A 24,211-nucleotide genomic window follows, 5' to 3' on the forward strand; every position below is an offset into this window, starting at 1 on the left:
GGAGTAGGCCATCTGGCCCCTTGAGCCTGCTCCGCCATTCAATAAGAACATGGCTGATCTTTTTGTGGACTCAGCTCCACTTACCCGCCCGCTCACCATAACCCTTAATTCCTTTACTGTTCAAAAATTTATCTATCCTTGCCTTAAAAACATTCAATGAGGTAGCCTCAACTGCTTCACTGGGCAGGGAATTCCACAGATTCACAACCCTTTGTGTGAAGAAGTTCCTCCTCAACTCAGTCCTAAACCTGCTTCCCCTTATTTTGAGGCTATGCCCCCTAGTTCTAGTTTCACCCGTCAGTGGAAACGACTTCCCTGCTTCTATCTTATCTATTCCCTTCATAATCTTATATGTTTCTATAAGATCTCCCCTCATTCTTCTGAATTCCAATGAGTATAGTCCCAGTCTACTCAGTCTCTCCACATAAGCCAACCCTCTCAACTCCGGAATCAACCTGGTGAATCTCCTCTGCACCCCTTCCGGTGCCAGTATATCCTTTCTCAAGTAAGGAGAGCAAAACTGTACACAGTACTCCAGGTGTGGCCTCACCAGCACCTGAGACAGCTGCAACATAATCTCGCTGTTTTTAAACTCCATCCCTCTAGCAATGAAGGACCTTCTTAATTACCTGTTGCACCTGCAAACCAACTCCTTGAGATTCCTGCACAAGGACACCCAGGTCCCACTGCACAGCAGCATGCTGCAATTTTTTAGCATTTAAATAATAGTCCATTTTGCTGTTATTCCTACCAAAATGGATGACCTCACATTTACCAACATCTGCCAGACCCTTGACCACTCACTTAGATTATCTATATCCCTTTGCAGACTTTCAGCATCCACTGCACACTTTGCTCTTCCACTCACCTTCGTGTCATCTGTGAATTTTGACACACTGCACTTGGTCTCCATCTCCAAATCATCTATGTAAATCGTAAACAATTGCGGTCCCAACACTGAGCCCTGAGGCACACCACTAGTCACTGATCGCCAATCAGAAAAACACCCATTTACTCCCACTCTTTGCTTTCTGTTAGTTAACCAATCCTCTATCCATGCTAATACATTACCCGCAACACCGTGCACCTTTAACTTATGAAGCAGTCTTTGGTGCTGCACCTTGTCAAATGCCTTCTGGAAATCCAGATACACCAAATCCACAGGTTCCCCATTGTCCACTGCACATGTAATGTTCTCAAAGAATTCCACCAAATTAGTCAAACATGACCTGCCCTTCATGAACCCATGCTGCATCTTACAAACGGGACAATTTATATCCAGATGTCTCGCTATTCTTCCTTGATGATAGATTCAAGCATTTTCCCGACTGCAGAAGTTAAGCTAACCGGACTGCCTTTTGTCTACCTCCTTTTTTAAGGAGGTAGACAAAAGGAAACTGAATAAAGTACCTGAAGAGACAAAATCTATAGGCTTATGTGGAAAGGGAGGTGGAGTGAGATGAGCTGAGTTGCTCTTCCAGATCTGATGGGCCGAATTACTTCTTCTGCTATAACCATTCTATGATTCCACTTTTTTATTGATTTATGATTCTGTCTGCAATGCCAATTCTAAAACAGTGCAGCTGGTTGAAGAATCCACCCTAATGTTCTATTGTCTTCAAGTCCCTGTTCAGCTAAGTCTGGCTTTACATTGTTCTTCAATATATGTTTCAATAGTGTGCAGCATTTAGTTCAAATCTGTTTAATCCAAATTGTTCATTAATACAAATGGAAGTAGCACCAAAAATGTGTCCCATTGAAAATTTGTTGCTTACTTTAAATCTAAGTATCTTCCAAAGTCAGAGGTCTACTAGTGACAGCTATCACTTTAGTTGAATTGAGCACATGATTAGTGGCTCTCTTCCACATGGCTTCGCTGCTGTCGTATGGAGACACCACAGCTGTTTGATAACATATAGCGAGAACTACAGAACCTGCGTTGCAGAGGGACAAAGACAAAGCAGCAAGCACAAGGGGTTGTGTTCACAAAGCAGCCAAGCGCTGGAGCAATGTGTAACGAGAGCCAGTTTTACAACATGCAGCTTTAACTTGACAGCAATGGGAGTTGCTGGGACATTCCACACTCATTACCTATTCATTTGTAGAGTAGTTTTCGGAAACCCTGGTAAAATAAATCTCATTATCACTGCCTGTGCAATAATTGATTGCAAGAACATAGCTACAACTTTTATTGTCAGCCAAAAAGCAAAAACCAACAAGAAATCATCATGTTTTTATATATGGAATAATACTGTTGTATTCTGAGTGAGGTAGATTCCATCTCTTGTTGAGGGGTTAACAAACCTGGAGAACAGTCGGTAACTTAAGTCTGAATTTTCAGGCCTGTGGTGGTCGAGAACGGAACGGAAATAGATGGAGCTCAAATAAACCCTTGCAAACGTGCGTGCAGCTTTCCTAGACCCATGCCCAGCACTGGCCATTTTTGCTAAGGCCCAGTCGGAGGTACCCACCACCATGAGCGGGTCGCCGTCTGACCATTAACAGCCTTATTAACCAGAGCTAAAGGAGGTTTACTGAAGCAGTTCAGTTGTCTAAAGGCCTGTAGTAGACCAGGGGGGCTAGTGCACTCAGGGCCACCCTGCCTTCCTAGGTGCGAGTTCAGCCAAAGGCCTACCTATAGGGGGATTCTCCCCCACGTACCAAATCCTTTCACTCTCCCTGTGGCCTGGCTGCTTCATAAAACTTAAGATAAAAAACAAGAAAATGTTGATGGGAGGATGTCTTTGTGTTAAAGTTATCTACCATCTTACTGTAGCCTGCTGCAGCTCTCAGGCAGGTCTCGGATTGGTCCTCCAGTGTCAAAAGCTCGTCTGCCACCCTTTCATCAATTTTTGTAAATCAAAACTCATCTGGTTCACTAATGTCCTTTTGGGAAGGAAATCTGCCGTCCTTACCTGGTTTGGCTACAGACTAAAGACCCACAGCAATGTGGTTAACTCTTAGCAGCCCTGCAGTGGCCACCAAGCCATTCAGATTAAGGGCATGGGCAATAAATGTTGGCCTTGCCAGTGACGCCCATATCCCATGAAAGATTAAATAAATAAAAAGAGGTTGACTGTTTCCCTCGGGCGGGAAACAGGAGTTTGACATCAGGAGGGAAAATCCAGCCCTTGGTGTCCACTGTGACTTGGTGGTGGTGATCTTGCCTCAGTCAGAATATTGAGAGTTCAATCCCATCCAGGGACTTGACACACTAGTGTAATACTAAGGGAGCTCTGCACTGCTAGAATTGCCATCTGTTAGATAAGATATTAGTCTGAAGGCACTGTCTGCTCTCTCAGGTGGATGCGTAAGATCCCATGGCCCTACTTCAAACAGCAGCAGGCGATTCCTGCCCAATATCTACACAGCATACAGCCCAGTAACAGGCCATTCAGCCCAACAAATCCATGCAGGCATTTATATTCCACTCGAGTCTCCTCTCAGCCTTCCTCAATAAATTCTTTCAGTATAACTTCATTCTTTTTTCCCTCATTGGCTTATTTAACTTCCCCTTAAATTCCTCTATACTATTCACCTCAACTACACCCCATGATACTGAGTTCCACATACTGGGCAAAGAAGTTTCTTCTGAATTCCCTATTTGAGTTTTGGGTGACAGTCTTATTTTGATGGCTTCTAGTTTTGTTCTTCCAGAAATGCAAACACCCTGTCGACACTGTTAAACATTTTCATGATTTTGAAGGCGTTTATTCGGCCATCCTTCCTATTTCAAGTGAGAAATGATCCAGCTGTTCATTCTTTCCTCAAAGGTACAACTTTGCAGTTCTGGTATCAGCCTTGCAAATCTGTTTTGAACCCTGCCAGTGCTTCTATCTCCTTTTTCGCAACGTGGCAATTAGAATTGTACAATACTCCAAATATGGTGTAACCCAGGTTCTTTACAATGTAGAAGGAGGCCATTCAGCCCATTGAGTCTGCACTGGTTCTCTGAAAGAACATTCTACCTCATCCCATTCCCCCGCCTTATCCCTGAAACCTTGCACATTTTCAGGTAACAATCCAATTCCCTTTTCAATACCTTGATTAAAACTTCCACCAAACTCTCAGGAAGTTCATTCCAGACTCCAACTACCCTCTGGGTGAAAATTGTTTTCTTCATATCAATTCTACTTCTTCTGCCAATTATTTTGAATCTGTGCTCTCTAGGTCTTGATGCTCTCCTGACTGACTATTTCACCTGTCCATACCCCTTGATCAAGTCTCCTCTTAGCCATCTTATCTCCAAAGTAAACAGTCCTAACCTCTCCAATCTATCTTCATAGATACACTTCTTTATCCCTGGAACCATCCTTGTGAATCTCCTCTGTCCTCTCTCCAATGCCTTCACATTCTTCCTGTAGTATGGCATCTAGAACTGGATTGCAGTATTCCAGACAAGGTCAAACCTTTAGCATGACTGCTCTACTTTTCAATTGTCTCCCTTTAGGGACAAACCTTAGTGTTTGATTTGCCTTTTTGTGGTCTAATTGACCCATGTCACAACATCCATTGATTTGAGTATTTGTAATCCCAGATTCATTTATGTCTCAACCTATTCAGATTCTTCCCTCTCCCCCACCAAGTAATATGTAAATTCCTTCCTTACATTATTAAAATTAAATACCTCAACCATAACTGTGTTGAAATTCATTTGCAATATGCCCATTCTGCAAGTTTCCCAATATAGTTTGTTGCAGTCTTCCTCATTATCACCTGTACCTCCCAATTGATTGTCACCTGCAAATGTAGACATTGTGTTTTGATCCTAAAGTCTATATCTTTAATATAATTTATGGACAATCATGTCCCCAGCACTGATTCTCGTGAGACACTACTTAGAATCCTCTGCCACTCCGAATAGCTGTCCTTCTCCCTTACTCTATGTTTTCTGCCTTGTCACCAGTTAACTACCCACTCTAAAACTATTTTGTGTCAATGTTCTCTGGACTTATTTCTTTAGTCTTTTATGTGGCACATTATCAAAGGTCCAGTCATTATCACATTGCTGTTTGTGGGAGTTTGCAATGAACAAGTTACCTGCTGCATTTCCTTCATTATAACAATGACCACTAAAAAGAAAATTGGTTGTATAGAGTTTTGGGATGTCCAAGGGTTACGAAACATGCTATATTAAAGAAAATCTATTGTTTTAATATCCTGTAACATGTTAGGAAATGTGTTCTACTCTGTATAATCTGTTTCCCCTGGCTGAACTCCCCCAACATGTGATTTAATGAATATATAAATTTCAGCTAAACATAATAAGCGCTAGCCATTCACTGGTTCATTCCTCAGGGAAATGCCTTGACCAGAGTTAAGCTGCCTGGTTCAAATTTCAAACAAGCTTGGCGGTTAACTGTCAGTCATAATCTACTGGTGCATTCTCTGTGGCAATGCCTCTGCCAATCAGAGTCCACTTGCAAACCCATCAGCACTTTCTTTTTATACAGTATAAAGCTGTTGTTTACCTTGACATTGGTATCTATGCGATTGTCCTCATGCATGCAAGCCAAAAGCTTTGACTAAATGTCTTTTTTCAACAATACTCATTACCTACTCACCAGGAAAAGAATCCAGAGGAAAATGAGGGTTGACATGGTGACCACTAGAAACCAGAATGGCATCAAAAATGGCTGATTCAGAGTTGCCCTCATGATCTTTCGTCACAACATCCCACTGTCCCGTGGAGGAGAAATCTGCCCGCTTTGTTATGCTGCACACATTGGTCTAGAGGAATGGAATGGAGGGCAATAATTTAGGAACATTATTGCTAAATTCACCCTGCAATTTCCTATAGGATTCTCCGGGATCAGAACAAGATACAGATCAACAAGAAACTTAGACATGGCTTGAATTAAGTAAGGTCATGCTATTATTTTTCTAGACTTTATCCTTTTAGTCTCCTGTACTTTATGGATAGCCCAAGGTATGTCTGGTTCCCTGAATAAGTGACTCACGTAGGCTGCCCAGCTGTCTATGTTTGATCCACACAGTCCAGCTTTTGAGTCGAATGATGACTTGTCAACAAAACGAAGGAGACTGTCATCGACTTCAGGAAGCGTAAAGGAGAACATGCCCCTGTCTACATCAACGGGGACAAAGTAGAAAGGGTCGAGAGCTTCAAGTTTTTAGGTGTCCAGATCACCAACAGCCTGTCCTGGTCCCCCCATGCTAACACTATAGTTAAGAAAGCCCACCAACGCTTCTACTTTCTCAGAGACTAAGGAAATTTGGCATGTCAGCTACGACTCTCACCAACTTTTACAGATGCACCGCAGAAAGCATTCTTTCTGGTTGTATCACAGCTTGATATGGCTCCTGCTCTGCCCAAGACTGCAAGGAACTACAAAAGGTCGTGAATGTAGCCCAATCCATCACATAAACCAGCCTCCCATCCATTGACTCTGTCTACACTTCCCGCTGCCTCGGCAAAGGAGCCAGCATAATTAAGGACCCCACGCACCCCGGATATTCTCTCTTCCACCTTCTTTCTTCGGGAAAAAGATACAGAAGTCTGAGGTCACGTACCAACCAACTTAAGAACAGGTTCTTCCCTGCTGCTGTCAGACTTTTGAATGGACTTACCTCACATTAAGTTGATCTTTCTCTGCACCCTAGCTATGACTGTAACACTCCATTCTGCACTCTCTCCTTTTCTTCTCTATGAACGGTATGCTTTGTCTGTATAGCACGCAAGAAACAATACTTTTCGCTGAATGTTAATACATGTGACAATAATAAATCAAATCTTCTTAGGGTATACACTAGAAAGCCAAAGTCATTCTATTTTAAAACAGAGTCCATTTGCTCCCCCAGTTTTTTTTTCCAAGTCTTGTGATGGTGAGACCTCAACTTACTAAGACAATGAATGTTTTCAATGCGTCTACACCAACAACAAAGTGTTATGATAAAATACTGTCCCAGCCCAACCTGACTCCCTGCCCTATCTTTTGGATTTTTTAAGGAGGTGCCATCTGCCTGGTCTGTCCCAGAAGCTGATAACGTTCTCTTTAATAAATTAACTAATGCGCTGTGGGTATCACCGGCGAGGGGGGCACTCATTGCCCATCCCTAAATGCCCTTGAGAAGACAGTGAGAGGGCAGTGTGGGCTGCTCATTGACTCCCCTATTTCCCAGCTTAAAATAAGCAACCCCGGAATGAAGCATTCACAAACCTCTGGAAATTCCCATAAATCACAGCAAGAAATGTGAGTCTTGCTCAACAGCAAAAGGGGAAAATCCCATCATCTGCAGATACCTCGCTGACTTTATTCCTATTTTTAAAGTAACCATTGCAATTCTGTGAAGAGTTTTCCCTTCACTTGGTACTGAAGACAGAACAAGTAACAATCAACGTCATCACAATGGGTCCCAGCTAAACCAAAAAGAAGTAGAGCAAGAAAGGAATATTTTACACATAGACCAGATTAGAGTTAAAAGGTCATCGATCTGAAACATTAACTCGGTTTCTCTCTGCACAGATGCTGCCAGACTGGCTGAGTACTTCCAGTACTTTGTTTTTATTTCAGATTTTCAACATTTATAATAGAATAATAGAATCCCTACAGTGCAGAAGGAGGCCATTCGGCCTATCGAGTCTGCACTGACCACAATCCCACCCAAGCCCTATTCCCAAAACCCATGCACTTACCCTAGCTAGTCCCCCTGACACTCACTGGAAATCTGATGCTGATTGTCATTCTGAGCGAGTTGAAGCCCATTAAGAAAGGTGACTAAAATTTAGGTCAGAGGTAGAGTTTAAGGAATGTCTGAAATGAGGAAAGAGAGATGGAGAGGTGTAGGGAGGGAATCCCAGGGCTTAGGGCCTAGGCAACTGGAGGCACAGCCACCAATAGTGCCACATAGAAAATCGCCATGCTCAAGAGGCCAGGATCAAATGAGCGTGGATATCTCGGAGGTTTGTGGGACTGATGGAGGTAACAGAAATAAAGTAAAGTAAAAAGTAAAAGTAAAATTTATTTATTAATCAGAGTAAGGCTTACATTACCACAGCAATTAAGTTACTGTTAAATTCCCCTAGTGGACACACTCTGGCACCTGTTCGGGTCAATGCTCCTAATCAGCATGTCTTTCAGACAGTGAGAGGAAATCGGAGCACCCGGAGGAAACCCACGCAGACACAGGGAGAAAGTGCAAACTCCACACAGACAGTGACCCAAGCTGGGAATTGAACCCGGGTCCCTGGCGCTGTGAGGCAGCAGTGCTAACCACTGTGCCACCATAGGGATGGCAAGACAAAGGAGAGATTTAAAAACAGATCTGAGAATTATAAAATCAAGTAATTGCTAAACCAGGAGCCAATGTAAGACAGCGAGTAAGTGAACAGGATTTGGTGCGAATTAGTGCTGGGATTTTCCAGCCCCGTCTTGGTGGTCCACTGACTTTCAGCGGGACTGGACAATGCCAGCAGCGGGTGGGGCTGGAAAACCCCACCCTAGGACACAGGTAGCAGGGATTTGGATGACCTCAAGTTGAAGATGGATACAATGTGGGAGACCAGCCAGGAGTACTTTGGAATAATCAAGTCTAGAGGTAACAAAGGCATGAAAGAGGGTTTCAACATCAAATGAGCTGTGATATGGACAAAGTTGGACGGTGTTATGGAGGTGGAAATAGATGGTCTTACTAATAACGTAACTATGGCTTGAAGTTTTGGGGTCAAATCTGATGGCAAGGTTGTGAACAGTCCAGTTTAGTCTCAGACTGTTGCCAGGGAGAGGAATGGTAGCTACGGAATGGAGTTTGGAGCAAGAACTGAAATCAATGGGTTTGATGTTCCGAATCTTGAATTGGAAGAAATTTCTGCTTATTCCATGCTGGGTGTCAGATAAGCAGTCCAATAATGAGCAACAGCGGAGGAGTCTAGAGAGGTAGTGGTAAGTGTCATCAGTGTACATATGGAAAATAACGCTGGGCTTTCAGATAACGTCACTGAAGGGCAGGACTTTGATGAGAAATAGGAGAGCACCGTGGTTAGATCCTTCACAACATCAGAGGTAATGGAGTTAGGGCAGGAAGAGAAAACATTGCAAGTTATGATTCGATAGATAAGAATGGAACCAGGCAAATGCCATCCCACCTAGTTGGATGACAGTGAAAAGCTGTTGGAGGAGGATGATGTAGTCAACCGTGTCAAAGGCTGCAAACAGGACAAGAAGACTGCAACTGGGACCACCTAGAGCTAAACTAGTGTGTACAGATGCAACAGTGTACTGCTCTCAAAGTGAGCAATTTCACCAGTGTCCCCAAGGCAAACCACCATCATAGAAATATAGAAACTAGAAGCAGGAGTAGGCCATTCGATCCTTCGAGCCTGCTCCGCCATTCATTTTGATCATGGAATTCAATATCCTGTTCCCCCTCTTCCCCCCCTTTCTTTTGATCACTTTAGTCCCAAGGGCTATACCTAATTTCCTCTTGAAATCAGACCACGTTTTAGCCTCAATTACATTCAGTGGTAGTGAATTCCACACATTCACCACTCTCTGGGTGAAGAAATTTCTCGTCACCTCAGTTCTGAAAGGTTTACCCCTTACCCTCAAACTATGACCCCTTGTTCTGGACTCCCCCACCATCGGGAACATTCTTTCTGAATCTACCTTGTCTAACCCTGTTAAAACATTTTATGTTTCTATGAGATCCCCTCTCACTCTTCTAAACTCCAAATGACACGCTACAATTTAGTGCAAATCTTACCTTGAACTGTATATACTTCAGCAGATTGAAGTGCTTAGCATAAAGGCGGAAGTACTCCAGAATCCTAGAGTTATGCATGTAGTTTGGATAATCATCAGGAACTGGAAAATCACTGTAGCACATCATCTCCTTGGAAGTGTTGATGATCAATGATTTATAGATGCTGGCTCTGCCATCTGTCACATTTTCCTGAACAAAATAATTTTTAAAAATAATTTGTAAGAGATTTTTGCTGCATTTTTGTGCAAAGGGTGAACATTAAATATTCTAAAATGCCCCCCTCAATTTAATTTTTTGAGAATTTGAATCTGTGACCCTTTGTGTTATTTGCAAAGTAATTTTCCAGATTTTACCTCCCTCCCAACTATTTACCATCTTATATACATCGATAAAGTCTCCTCTTAAACAGAATCATAGAATTTATGGGTTTCCTCCGGGTGCTCCGGTTTCTTCCCACAATCTGAAAGACATGCTGGTTAGGTGTATTGACCATGACAAATTCTCCCTCAGGTGTACTCAAACAGTCTGTATAGTGCGCAAGAAACAATACTTTTTGCCGTATGTTAATACATGTGACAATAATAAATCAAATCATTAAATCAGATCAAATCAAATCAAATCAGGTGCCGGAGTGTGGTGACTAAGGGATTTTCACAGTAACTTCATTGCAGTGTTAATGTAAGCCTGTTTGTGGCTAATAAATGAATAAAACAGAAAGAGGCCATTTGGCCCATCGAGCCTGCACCAACAACAACCCCACCCAGGTCCCATCCCCATAACCCCACATACTTACAGTCCTAATCCCCCGACACTAAGGGGCAATTTATCATGGCCAATCAACCTAACCCACACATCTTTGGAGTGTGTGAGGAAACCGGAGCACCCAAAGGAAACCACACAGACGCAGGGAGAATGTGGAAACTCCACCCAAGGCCAGAATTGAAGCTGAGTCCCTGGCACTGTGAGGCAGCAGTGCCAATCACTGTGCCATCTTTGCTTTCAATTTTGATTTCTGCAGAGTTACCTTCCAACTTAAACACCAAGCATCAGCCTTTTAGCTCCTCTGTCTGCCTCCAATGCTCAAATGTGCTCATCACTCAGTGACCAGAATATTCTAGGTGCACTCGAGTTTAAATCACAAGTTCTCCTTTAATGTATTACCTTTATAGTTAAGCATTAAGTTAGGCTGACTGACCATTCTAAATTGCCCCTCAGTGTCAGGGGGATTAGTGAGGTAAATGCGTGGGGGTTGCAGGGATGGGGCCTGGGTAGGATTGTTGTCGGTACAGACGTGATGGGCCGAATGGCCTTCTTCTGCACTGTAGGGATTCTTTGATTCTATTCTATGATTCATTCCATTGACCTTATTGTTTGTTGCTGAGTAGTAGCTGGACATGTTGAGCATGTCTGGAAAAGTAAATACTGAGGTATGACCTTATAGCAAGTCTTTGGGATTGTGAAGAGTTTTAATAGGGTAGACAGAGAGAGGATGTTCCAATTAGTGGACCATAGAACAAGATATCCACAAATAAACTTTTAGTGGAGGCAGTGGCGGAGTGGGATTGTCACTGGACTAGTAATCCAGGCACCCAGGGCAAGACCTGGGTTCAAATCCCACCACGGCAGATGGTGCAATTTAAATTCAATTTTTAAAAAAAATCCGGAATTAAAAAAGTCTAATGATGGCCATGAAACTATTGTCGATTGTTATGAAAACCCATCTTCAGGAAAGGAAATCTGCCACCCTTCCCTGGTCTGGCCTGCGTGTGATTCCAGACCCACAGCAATGTGGCTGACTCTCAAATGCCCTCTGAAATGGGCGAAAGGGATGGGCAATAAATGCCTGTCCAGCCACCGCTGCCCACATCCCCAAAGCGAATTTAAAAAATCCAACAAGGAATTCTGGAAAAACCTCTTTACCCAGAGAGGGATTAGAATGTGGAACTCACTATCACAAAGAACAGCTGATGTGAATAGTATAGATGCATAAACGTGAAGCTGGATAAACACAAAGAGAGAGCGAGAGAGAGAGCAATATAAGGAAGGGAATGCTGATAGTGTTGGATGAAAAGAGGTGGGACGAGGCTCATGTGCTGAATAAACAATAGAATACACCAGTTGGTCCAAATGTTTTTTTGTAAAGCAGTGACACAAATTTCGTACAGAGCTCTTCAGCTGTCTTATAACCAACAGTCAATTCATATTGTTTTATATTTAAAAATAAAAAGCAACTTATCATTTATATACCTAATTTCTTCGCTTTTAGGAGTTTGTCTCTTGGTGTACGAGATGGCGGGGTTGGTATTTACGGAACGGTGTTAACTTGTACTCAGTGAATTATCTCTGTTTATGGCTAGGCTTATAATACATTAGTGGCCTGTGATCAAACGGAGAAGGTGTCTAATGCAGTCTCTGGATCTGTGACGGGAGAACTCTGTTTACACAAGTTTAAAATGCATGATTTGTACAGAGGAAGTATTGAGCAATATTTAAAATAAAGTCGCTATAGTTCCAGATGACTATAGATTGGCGGATATTTAATCTGAGGATCATCACACCTCAGGCGAGGGGCAAGGTTGAGAAGGTGGACCTTCGTGAATAACTTCAGCCGGTACGGGAATTGAACCTGGCATTGCTCTGCATCACGAACCAGCTGTCCAGCTGACACCCTGCTTGGCACCCAACTGGAGTTATACTGCATGCAGTGTCAAGGCCAAAAGATGTAAGAAATCCCCTTTCGTGAACTTCAGATTTGGATCATTGGCGGACACAGGATCTATATCCTTGCACAATCTTCGAACAGTGTAACAGAATCCTAAGATTTTACTGCCTTTTAGATAAATGTAGCACCATGATGGGGCGAATGTGGGGGAGGTATGACTATGTACATTCTATAAATAAAGTTTTATTATTTTTTGGGGTCAGACCCACCATGAATTTGAATGGTGTGAGCAGAAAGGGATGGGGTTACAACACTGTGGCTTTCAATCAAACCAAATGAAACCCTCAAACACCAGAGCATACCTGAAAATTCCAAAGCCCTCCAATGTCATTGCTCTTCTCAAAGCAGACAGGCTCCAAGTCTTCATCCAAACAGCACTTTATACAAGTTAAGCCGCTGGCACCAGCCCCGATGATAGCGACTCGCTTTGTCATTTTCACCTAACAAAGTAAAACCAAGAAGTAATTCAATGTAATTTCACTGGCTAAAAATAGTTTTGAGACACCAACATCCATCATGCTCTTCAAATCAAACAATGTTTTTTCATGAAAATCATGGGCCAACCGCATTATTGGATAGCAAGGCTATTGGAGATTAACAACTATGGTGTAAGTGGTCACACCAGCTCATGGAAGGAGCAGGCACCATTGGGCTGGATGTGGTCGATTTTTTTTCCCTCTTACGAATGTTAATTACAGTCGTGTAATGAAACTGTAATGACAATTGCTTGTATCTTTCTTCTGTATGAGATCGAGATTGTGCAAGTAATTGTGAACCTTTCCTAGCCAGAATAAAATCTTTCAATTCATCATGTCATTTAGTAATGCCATGCATGCATGGGGGGGGGGGGGTACCTCAGTAATGGATTTTCTTACCTTCAAATGTTAATGATGTAGCATATTAAGTTATAGAGCAGCAAAAAGCATTTAACAGTGTCACGGCATTTGTCACGGTGTCTCTTAGCAAGATGAGCTGGTCAAATTTCTGCTTTGGATGAAACTGGTGATTCCAGTGCAACTGAAAGGCATGGATGGAGTGGACGTGGGGAAGATGTTTCCATTAGTAGGAGAGACTAGGATCCGAGGACTCAGCTTCAGAGTGAAGAGACGACCCTTTATAACCGAGATGAGGAGGAACCTTTTCTGCCAGAGGATGGTGAATCTATGGAATTCATTGTCGCAGAAGGCTGTGGAGGCCAGGTCATCGAGTGCATTTAAAACAGAAATAGGTGGGTTCTTGATTGGTAAAGGTTACGGGGAAAAGGTGGGAGAATGGGGTTGAGAAACTTATCAGCCATGATTGAATGGTGGAACAAACTCGATGGGCCAAATGATCTAATTCTGCTCCTATATCTTATGGTCTAATTTGTGTCCAAAATTTGGAAGTTGATTATTCCCTGGGTTTTCATTCAAAGTAAGAAGTTTAACAACACCAGGTTAAAGTCTGTTGGACTTTAACCTGGTGTTGTTAAACTTCTTACTGTGTTTACCCCAGTCCAACGCCGGCATCTCCACATCATGACTTTTCATTCAAACCCATCTGCACATGGCCAAATGTAAACGTGGCCATGAACCAGTGCATTTCATGCCAAATTTTAGGGTTTAATCTTTAAAAAACAGTATTAAAGATTCCTTAAACTATTTAAAAAAATAGAAACTTTGTAAAATTCGGAACAACTGAAAATAGATTTACCACAAAAAAGTAAGCTTTTAACAGGGTCAGTGCAACATCTGTGATCAATTTTAAATGACTGGAAATTGCTTCTTTTAATGTACTGTCCTGGTAATTAGTAAATATGCTATGTAACCTCAACTGTAACCGTTTAAATAACTGTCTTTTTCTCTGACAAATGTGGCGCCACCTCATGCATCCAGCTACACTGTTACATTTGAGGTTTCCTACATAATGTCAAGATTAATGTGCTTTCTCGGTTTACCCTTAAGCAAGGGATTAGATTTCAAACCAAGTATTACATTTATTTAAGATTAGGGGCAAGAAGCCTTTTGAAAGCCAAGAAAGGTGTCTTTTTAAGCGGGTGCACGCAGCTGGCATTTCGTACAATTCACTTGCCCATGTCCACAGTGATATTTTGAAAACATGTTCAACCGTATTTCGACACAACAGCAGCAAGTGACTTTTCTGGTCTGCTACTGGCCTTGACTTGGGTGGGTGAGAGAAGATTTGAGTCACTTCAGAATAAAGATTACCTAATTACATTTTGAAAAAAAAAATGATTCTTTTAGTTAGATTGGGCGGCACGGTGGCACAGTGGTTAGCACTGCTGCCTCAGAGCGCCAGGGATCTGGGTTCAATTCCGGCCTTGAGTGAATGTGAGGCATTTGCACGTTCTCCCCGTGTCTGCGTGGGTTTCCTCCGAGTGCTCTGGTTTCCTCCCACAGTCCAAAGATGTGCAGGTTAGGTGGATTGGCCATGCTCAATTGCCCCTTAGTGTCAGGGGGACCAGCAGGTTAATGTGTGGGGTTATGGGGAGAGGGCCTGGGTGGGATTTTTGTCGGTGTGGGCTTGATGGGCTGAGTGGCCTCCTTCTGCACTGTCAGGATTCTACGATTACAGTCAATTCCTTAGCAATTCTCAAAAAAGGGTTTAAAGCCTTTGAAAAAGCTACCTATTAAGTGACTTTGCATCCAAAAGCTTCAGCTTAACTTGTGGAGACTTGAATGTCCGCAAACAGGAACAATCAGTGGAAACACCCAATGGTGATTATGTCAAAATGGGGCCCTGTAGCTCCACAGAGGTTCCATTGAATAGCTAACACTAGAATACAGTGGGCTTTGGTTAGTGAGATGGATGTTTTGGCAACAATGTCCATAAAACAGCCCTTAAAAGCCTTCATATTCAATGAGACTATGGCCTGAATTTTTCACCCGTCAAGTGCACACTTGGCCTTGGAGCACAATTTCACGCTCGCTGGCCGACCAACAGCCAGGCAGCACGAAAAGCAGCTGTGAAAGGCTGACCGCTGCCAGGGAATGAGGGAACCGAGAAAATGAAGGGTGTGGACTGGCGCTTCCAATGCCAGGAAGGCAGCCTCTGCAAAACTGTCTCAAGAAGCTGCTGACCTGTGAAAAGTAAATATCAATGGAAAAACTATACCACAGCTGCCTAGGCAGCACAGTCATACACAGCCCTTAGTCCCCAGACACATTTATTAATTTTATTTGAGCCCTGACCTTTCATCCCATCCTGGATCGATGTTGCAGCTTAAATGTAAAGATCGCCTTGCCAATTGGCCCACCCACTAACCGTAAAGGCAGACGGGCAACATAAAATTTCAATCAGTTGGTGTTTAATTTACTTTTCTCTTGATTGTCGGTGTGGTAAACCACTGTTATCTGTGGTGGTTAACCACTGTAGTTAGTATTTCTCATTACCTGTATACGTGGCACATCCCTGTCGGTTCCGCCCAAGTCTCCTTCCCCCTGGTCTGGGTATAAAGGCGGTGGCTCCACCCCCCTTGCTCTCAGTTCAGACCCGATCACCGACAGGGATGGTTCTAAGTTCTTGCCAATAAAAGCCTGTTTGTCTTGCTCACAACTAGTCTCGGCTCGATTGATAGTGCATCAATTTTGTTGGCAAGTTTTTTTTTGAAGAATGGAGCAGCTACTGAAACCCGAAAGGCTGAATCTGCACCCGCAAGCTGCCGGAGCCTCTAGCACGTTTGACCACTGGCTGCAATGCTTCGAGAATTACATCGGAGCCTCCACTGCCATCAGTACAGAGGATGACAAACTACGGGTGCTCCGCAGTCGGGTAAGCGACGTAGTATACACTACGTTCCGAGACGTGGAAAATTATATGGCCGCTATCGAACTGTTAAAAGGCCTGTATAATCAACAGCCTAACGAAGTCTATGCGAGACACTCCTCGCTACGCGCAGACAGCAGCCAGGTGAATCAGTTGACCAGTTCCTGCGCGCTTTGCGACTGCTTGCCTGGGACTGTAACTGTAGGTCTGTGACTGCCACCCTTTTTCCCTTGACGGCGGAGGCCCATCTGGCCTTCGACCGCATTAAAGCTGACATCACGAAGGCCACGATGCACGCTATAGACAAATCCATCCCGTTCCAGGTGGAGAGCGATGCGTCTGATTTCGCCCTAGCCGCCACCCTTAACCAGGCGGGAAGACCCGTGGCCTTCTTTTCACGAACCCTCCAGGGCCCCAAAACTCAACACTCCTCTGTCGAAAAGGAAGCCCAAGCCATAGTGGAAGCTGTACGGCACTAGTGCCACTATTTAGCTGGTAAACGGTTCACCTTACTCACGGACCAACGATCCGTTGCCTTCATGTTCAACAACACGCAGCGGGGCAAAATTAAGAACGACAAGATATTACAGTGGAGGATCGAACTCTCCATCTACAATTACAATATCTTGTATCGGCCCGGGAAGCTCAATGAGCCACCTGATGCGCTGTCCCGTGAAACATGCACCAGTGCACAGGTGGACCGGTTACGGGCTCTCCACAACAACCTCTGCTACCCGGGGGTCACCAGGTTTTTCCACTTTATTAGAGCCCGAAACCTGCCCTACTCAGTCGAGGATGTCAGGTCCATAACTCGGAATTGCCAGGTCTGCGCGGAATGCAAGCCGCACTTCTACCGGCCAGACAGGGCACATCTTATAAAAGCCACCCGCCCCTTTGAACGCCTCAGCATTGACTTCAAAGGTCCCCTCCCCTCATCTGATCGCAACATATACTTCCTCAATGTCATTGACGAGTACTCACGTTTCCCCTTCGCGATTCCCTGCCCAGATATGTCCTCGGCCACGGTCATCAGGGCCCTGTGCAGCCTCTTCACTCTGTTTGGTTTCCCCAGCTATATCCATAGCGACCGGGGATCCTCCTTCATGGGTGAGGAACTGCGACAGTACCTGCTCTCCAAAGGCATAGCCTCAAGTAGGACCACCAGTTACAACCCCCGGGGTAACGGACAGGTAGAGAGAGAGAACGCCACTGTCTGGAAGACCGTTTTACTAGTACTTTAGCACTACGGTCTAAAGGCCTTCCAGTCACCTGCTGGCAAGAGGTCCTACCGGAGGCACCACACTCCATTAGGTCCCTCCTGTGCACAGCAACCAATGCCACCCCCCCCACGAACGGATGTTCGTGTTCCCCAGGAAGTCTTCCTCAGGGACTTCACTACCATCGTGGCTGGCTTCGGAAGCATGCCAGGACCCGTAAGTCTGACCCCCTGGTCGACAGAGTACAACTCCTCCACGCCAACCCCCAGTACGCCTACGTGCAGTACCCCGACGGGCGGGAGGACACAGTATCTATCCGTGACCTAGCGCCCGCAGGTGACTCAGGGACCCCTGTAGCCCCCAACCCCTCACCCCCAACCCCTGACTTTGTCCCTACCATGTCAGAATCACTACTCACTCCTCTCGCCCCCGTGTACAGCTCGCCTGAGCCCCAGGAGTCGGCACCACGCACCCGAGGGTCGGATGAAAACACGGATGACAGCTACGTTCCGGCGCCCGCAATGACACCGCGACCTGCAACCACGTCGGAACCGGTACTACGGAGATCGCAGCGGAAGAGCAGGCCTCCAGATAGACTCAATCTGTAAATATTGTACATATTGTTCATTCTGCCTCACCCCCGACGGACTCTTTTTTTTAAACAGGGGGTGAATGTGGTAAACCACTGTTATCTGTGGTGGTTAACCACTGTAGTTAGTATTTCTCATTACCTGTATATGTGGCACATCCCTGTCGGTTCCGCCCAAGTCTCCTCCCCCTGGTCTGGGTATAAAGGCGGTGGCTCCACCCCCCTTGCTCTCAGTTCAGACCCGATCACCGACAGGGATGGTTCTAAGTTCTTGCCAATAAAAGCCTGTTTGTCTTGCTCACAACTAGTCTCGGCTCGATTGATAGTGCATCAGTCGGCGGGTGTGCCAACTGAAATATCACATGTGCGATGATGCAGGGATGCATGTCCAACGTTTTCTCATGCAATTTCACATGCTCCAGTCACACATGTGCCTGAACTTTGTATGTAGAATTCTGGCCCATATGTCAGTATTATTGTGATATAATTATGTGCTGGTTTAGATTTTGGTAACGGAACAATTAACAGTGCTTTACTGTGATACTTGCTTGCCAAGGTGGCAGATAGTGAACCATAGAATCCCTACAGTGTAGGAGGTGGCCATCTGGCCCATCGGGTCTGCACCAACTTTCCGAAAGAGCATCGCACCCAGGCCCCCCCCTCTGCCCTATCCCCATAACCCTGCGCATTTACTATGGCCAATCCACCTAACCTGCACATTGAGAGTGTGGGAGGAAACCGGAGCACAAGGAGGAAACCCATGCAGACACTGGGAGAACATGCAAACTCCACACAGTCACCCTAGGGTCGGAATTGAATCCAGGTCCCTGTTGCTGTGAGGCAGCAGTTCTAACCACTGTGCCACCATACCCTTTAACTAAAGGTGACTTTTGCTACAACTGCAGATGCCAGCATTCTCAATTAGGTTATGCTTGTGTGCGCTAACTACTAGCTCAATAGATACTTCAATTATGTTGGCTTCCACCATTCTCAACTGGCTTAGTTTAAACTAATGACCCACATCAAGTATGCCTTAATTGTACAACATGGAATGTGAAGTATCTGTTCTTTCTTAGGAAAATTGCAATGGAGTTTGTGATAACAAGACGACGCAGATTCTCATCTTTCAAGGAGACTCAGTGGCACAGTGGTTAGCAATGCTGCCTCACAGCACCAGGGACCTGGGTTCAATTCTGGCCTCGGGTGACTGTGTGTGGAGTTTGCACATTCTCCCTGTGTCTGCATGGGTTTCCTCTGGGTGCTCCAGTTTCGTCCCACAATCCAAGGATGTGCGGGTTAGGTTGATTGGCCATGCTAAATTGCCCCTTAGTGTCCCAAGATGTGTAGGTTAGGGGGATTAGCAGGGTAAATACGTGAGGTTATGGGGATAGGGGCTGGGAGGGATTGTTGTTGGTGCAGGCTCGATGGGCCGAATGGCCTCCTTCTGCACTGTAAAGATTCTATGACTCTACAATATCTGAATCAAAAATGCAGCAATAACTACAGGGGTACGTCGAGTGAAATTAAATCATTAATGGAATAACTGGAGCCAAGTATAAACATAGACAATGCTAACCAGCAAGATCCAAAAGGAGCTTCTAAGCCATCCTATTTTGTCTGATCATACTGGACAAATATTGTTTCTGTACTTTGATTTTGCTGTTCTGTGATTGAAACACTTAATGAGGCTTTGATATCGTGAGTGTTAGTAACTTGTGTCCAAAACAAGAAGATTCTAATCTCTAAAAGTCAACATGACCATACTGTCGCTTGTTTGTTGTGGCAAAAATTAAATATGTTGCAAATGGATGACAAGATAAAGATCAATATTGGGCCACAGGCCACCATCAGTTACAAATACACAACCATAGGGACACCCACCTTCTTTCCTCTCTTCAGCCATCACTTTTCTGTGCCGTCACTACGTTTTGAACAAAAATATGTCTAACTTGCCCTGTACTGAAAAGCAGTTGAGGGTGTTCAAATAAGTCATCTTGTCATTAAGGCATGATGCAAGTCCCTTTGTCACTCAATACATGCTTTACCTTTATTCATTTCCAATCTCACCATCTGCTGTCTGCTTCAAGGTGAAGGACGAGTAAACAAAAGAACTTGGCTGATACCAAGGAACAGAGGTTGAGATGATCCTATTGCATGATGGTCCTATTTCATAATAGCACAGTGGGGAAAGCTGAGATGGACTGAAGTTTGAGTGAGAACAAGTAAGCATGCAGTGAAGAGAAATGTCTGAGACCCTGTCTGGGGCAGCGGTGCACAATGTCACAAATCTAGATACCAATGGATCAAACTGTTACCTCTAGACTTGATCATTCCAACCCACCTCTGGCCAGTCTCCACATTCCACCCCCTGTAAACATGAATCCAACCTCAACTCTGCTGCCCTTGAGTTTACTCACATCAAATCCTCTTGACCTACTATATAGACTTCCAATTAAGCAGCACCTTGATTTTTAAATTATCCTCCTTCAAATCCCTCCACAATCTCACCTTTCCCTATCTCTGTATTTGCCTCCAGCCCTGCTGTTCTCTGAGATATTGGAGTTCATTTAATTCTGACCCTCTCCAGCCTCCCCATTTCTCATTGCTCCACCATTGGCTGGCTGGGTTTAAGCCGCCTACGTGCCAAGCTCTGGAATTTCCTCATAAACCTTTCAGCCTCATCTTTTCTCTGATGATAAGCTCCTTAAAACCGACTCTTTGATCAAGCTTTTGGTCATTTGCCCTAATAACTCCTTATGTGGCTTAGTGTCAAATTTTGCTTACTACTGACCCTGTGCAGTGCCTTGAGATACCTTACACGGTGGCACAGTGGTTAGCACTGCTGCTCACAGCGCCAGAGACCCAGGCCTCGGGTCACTGACTGTGTGGAGTTTGCACATTCTCCCCGTGTCTGCATGGGCTTCCTCTGGGTGCTCCGGTTTCCTCCCACAGTACAAAGATGTGCGGGTTAGAAGGATTGGCCGTGCTAAATTGCCCCTTGGTGTGAGGGGGATTAGCTAGGGTAAATACATGGGGTTGTGGGGATAGGGCCTGGGTGGGATTGTGGTCGATGCAGACTCACTGGGCCAAATGGCCTCCTTCTGCACTGTAGGGATTCTATGTTCTAAGATGCTCTATGAATTGGAATTATTGCTGTACCACTAATGACTAGTGAAGGTGCTATCCAAGGATGCATTTGTTTAATGGATAGTGTTTTCTATAAAAGCGCAATGCAGGGGTGCTATTATCTGTGCCTTTAAGCATCAGTTCACTGCAGTTCATGCAGCATATAGTGAACATTGAGGGATCAGGGTGATCACTGTTGCCTGTCTCAAGTAAAACACAGAGGTCTGCAACATTACCATCCATGTCAGCATGATGTGATGTGATTCTCTCGGTGAGAGATGAACTAAAACAAGACAAATAGCCAAGAAACTGTACTATATTCAGCACTGGCACCAAAGCACCATTTGTTTCTTCCCACAAGACACATACTGGGCAATATTTCAGAACTCCTGTAATAATACATTTCCAATAATACCAGCTGTGCTAGACAAATACCATTAGCTGCACTGTTCATGTAAATTTGCAGCTGAGTCACAGATCATACACTGTGACAGGAACCCTTAGACATCACAGTTTATATTCCATCAGACCATGTCCCTGTAAGCCCCAATGCAAACTGACTGCACAATAAATCTGCCTACGATCTGCAACCCCCGCCCCATGTAATGCAATAGCAATCAAAAGTAAAATGATTAGAGGAGAGCGGAGACAAAGATAAGAGAGCGGAGAGGAAAGGGAGAATGACCACAAGAACTGGGTTATTTCCGATTCAATTGTAGAGAAGCGAGTGGAGGAGGAGGTTCATCAGACCATTTAGCTTGACATCAAACACTCTCCACAGCAGAGCTCTGTACTCCAGAGTGCCATCCCCTCCCCCCTTTCTCCCAGTCACCAAACGCTCTCCAGAACAGAGCTCTGTACTGCAGAGTGCTGTCCCTCCCCAGTCACCGCTCTCCGTAGCAGAGCTCTATCCATGCTGATCACCACACTCCCTCCACAGCAGAAGCAATTTCCCTGACTGCAAAATTGTTTTCCTTTTCAAGTGTTTCTTCCATTCCTGAACATGAAGACTAGCTCATCTCCCATGAGTGACTTCAAACCATGCACTCCGCCCAGTATTAACATTGTGTGGAAATAAAATCCAGGCTTCCTCTCGATCCTCCTAAAGCAGTTGTGCCTGATAATAACTCACACGCATCAATTGTACACATGTAATATTGACCCCGAAATGCTTTTTCCCAAAAATGTGGTGCTTCAAATCTACCTCCTACAAAACTGCCCTGAACCCATTCCAGGATCCCCAGTGGGACACAGCGATAAGGCCACAGTTAGAGTACTGTTTGGTGTTTTGGCTGCAGCATTAGAGAAGGATACTACAGCCGTAGACAGTATAAAATCACCAAGATGATGCTAAGACTGGGAAACAACAGTTTATGAGAAAAGTCTCGAGATAATTGGATGATTTCCCCTGAAGGTGGGAGGAGATTTAATAAAGGCTTTTCAAATTACAAAAGTGTTTTGACAGAGTGAATGGTGAGACAAGGGGGCGATTTTCCCATCTCGCCGCGCCGATCTAGGAGAAAAATCAGTATCGCGCCGGCGCAAAACAGTTAGCAATCATTCCGGCCCCTTTCTAATAGCATGAACCGGATCACACCCAGAAAGGGCACGAGGTTGATAGCACATTTAAAGTAGCCAGGCAGTGCCAAGGGGTGGGGATATGTCGGAGGGACACGATGCCCACGGCCCGTGTAAGGAAGGGAGTGGGGAAACATGCCACCGCCAATGGTGATGGGAGATTACTGATGTCTGTGGGGGAAGGGTATCTTCCCGTGCATCCTGAGAACCTTGCCCAACAGTGCCTCTGAAGCCAGGCTCACCGGCGTGTTTAGGCCCCCCTTCCCAGTACCAGCGCAAAACTCCCAACACTCCAAAAAAGCGACTGAGTGTGGGTTGATTGCAGTGCAGCACGTGCCTGAGAGACCGGCGCGGATCACTCCATTATTCTTGCCGTTATGACTCATTATTTCCCCTGGTTAGTGAATCTGTAATGAGTAGTTTATTTAAAATAGTCACTATGAGAGTAATATTGCTGGAACATGAAATGCTTTGCTGCCTGTGGAGTTGAAATGGACACCATTCACCTTTCAAATGATAAACTGGATAAATATGAGGAAGTGTGGAAGGTACAACTTTATGGGGAAGAGAACAGGGCCGTGGGATTAGCTCTGCATTGTTCCAGTAAGGAGCTGGCACAGATCCAGTGAACTGAATATCCTCCTTCCGTGCTGTAAACCTTTGAGTGGCATAACTACTACTTCAGACAGATCACGCAAACACTGAATTAGATCAGCCTTACTTCAGACCTAATGCAAATGGTAAGATCTGAAACAGTCTTTATCTATGCATTTAGAAATAGATGTGTAGCCTAGGCTCATATCACTTCCAATGCTTCTGAGCACATTTATGTTCCCTTTACCCACTGATCGTAAAACACCACAGCCAACTGGGAACTGTATTTGCTACAGAACTGCAAACTGCTCCAACCTGTTGTCAATGTGAGCCCACATCCAAATTAGTATTTCATATATAATGCAGCTATGCTGGAGCATACCACCAGTTTCCCTGCTGGTTTCAATGGTATTTTGAGTGATTTGTTGGTTAAAGGTGTCCAGTGGCCAAACCGTGAGCCATAATGCACAATTGTATTGGGACAAGTGGCGAGGAAAGGGTTTCACACAAGCACTACAGTTAGAGATGGATATATTTAAAATGAGAAATCTCAGTGGAACTTCTCAATGGAAGATTAAACAAACATAACGACTTTTGGCAATATAGAGATGTGGAGCACTTTGTTATTGAGTTGTTTGCTGCATAGTTATGAGAGGTTTTGAGGGAGGGAATTTAATTTGACTATGGTCACATGTATTAGTATATTAGAGGTTGCACCTACAGATGCTGAAAGACACCCTTGTAAGAACAGGATATGGCACTCAACTCATCGATCGACAGTTCCGATGCGCCACAGTGAAAAACCGCACAGACCTCCTCAGAAGACAAACACGGGACATGGCAGACAGAGTACCCTTCGTCGTCCAGTACTTCCCCGGAGCGGAGAAGCTATGACATCTT

General features: G+C 44.6%; 1 protein-coding gene across 2 annotated transcripts in view; it reads right to left on the reverse strand.

Annotated features, from left to right (window-relative positions):
- Positions 1-24,211, reverse strand: part of LOC144497205 (flavin-containing monooxygenase 5-like) — a 53,627-nt gene that overhangs the window by 15,657 nt on the left and 13,759 nt on the right. For both annotated transcript variants that reach the window (XM_078218100.1, XM_078218101.1), the window contains exons 2-4: positions 12,745-12,882; positions 9,721-9,909; positions 5,565-5,730 (exon numbers count right to left, since the gene is read on the reverse strand). In XM_078218100.1, coding sequence (XP_078074226.1) covers positions 5,565-5,730; positions 9,721-9,909; positions 12,745-12,876 — 487 coding nt within the window. In that variant the 5' untranslated portion in view covers positions 12,877-12,882. The remainder of the gene's footprint in view (positions 1-5,564; positions 5,731-9,720; positions 9,910-12,744; positions 12,883-24,211) is intronic.

Source organism: Mustelus asterias, chromosome 8 (genome assembly GCF_964213995.1).
Source record: "Mustelus asterias chromosome 8, sMusAst1.hap1.1, whole genome shotgun sequence".
Lineage (NCBI taxonomy): Eukaryota > Metazoa > Chordata > Chondrichthyes > Carcharhiniformes > Triakidae > Mustelus > Mustelus asterias.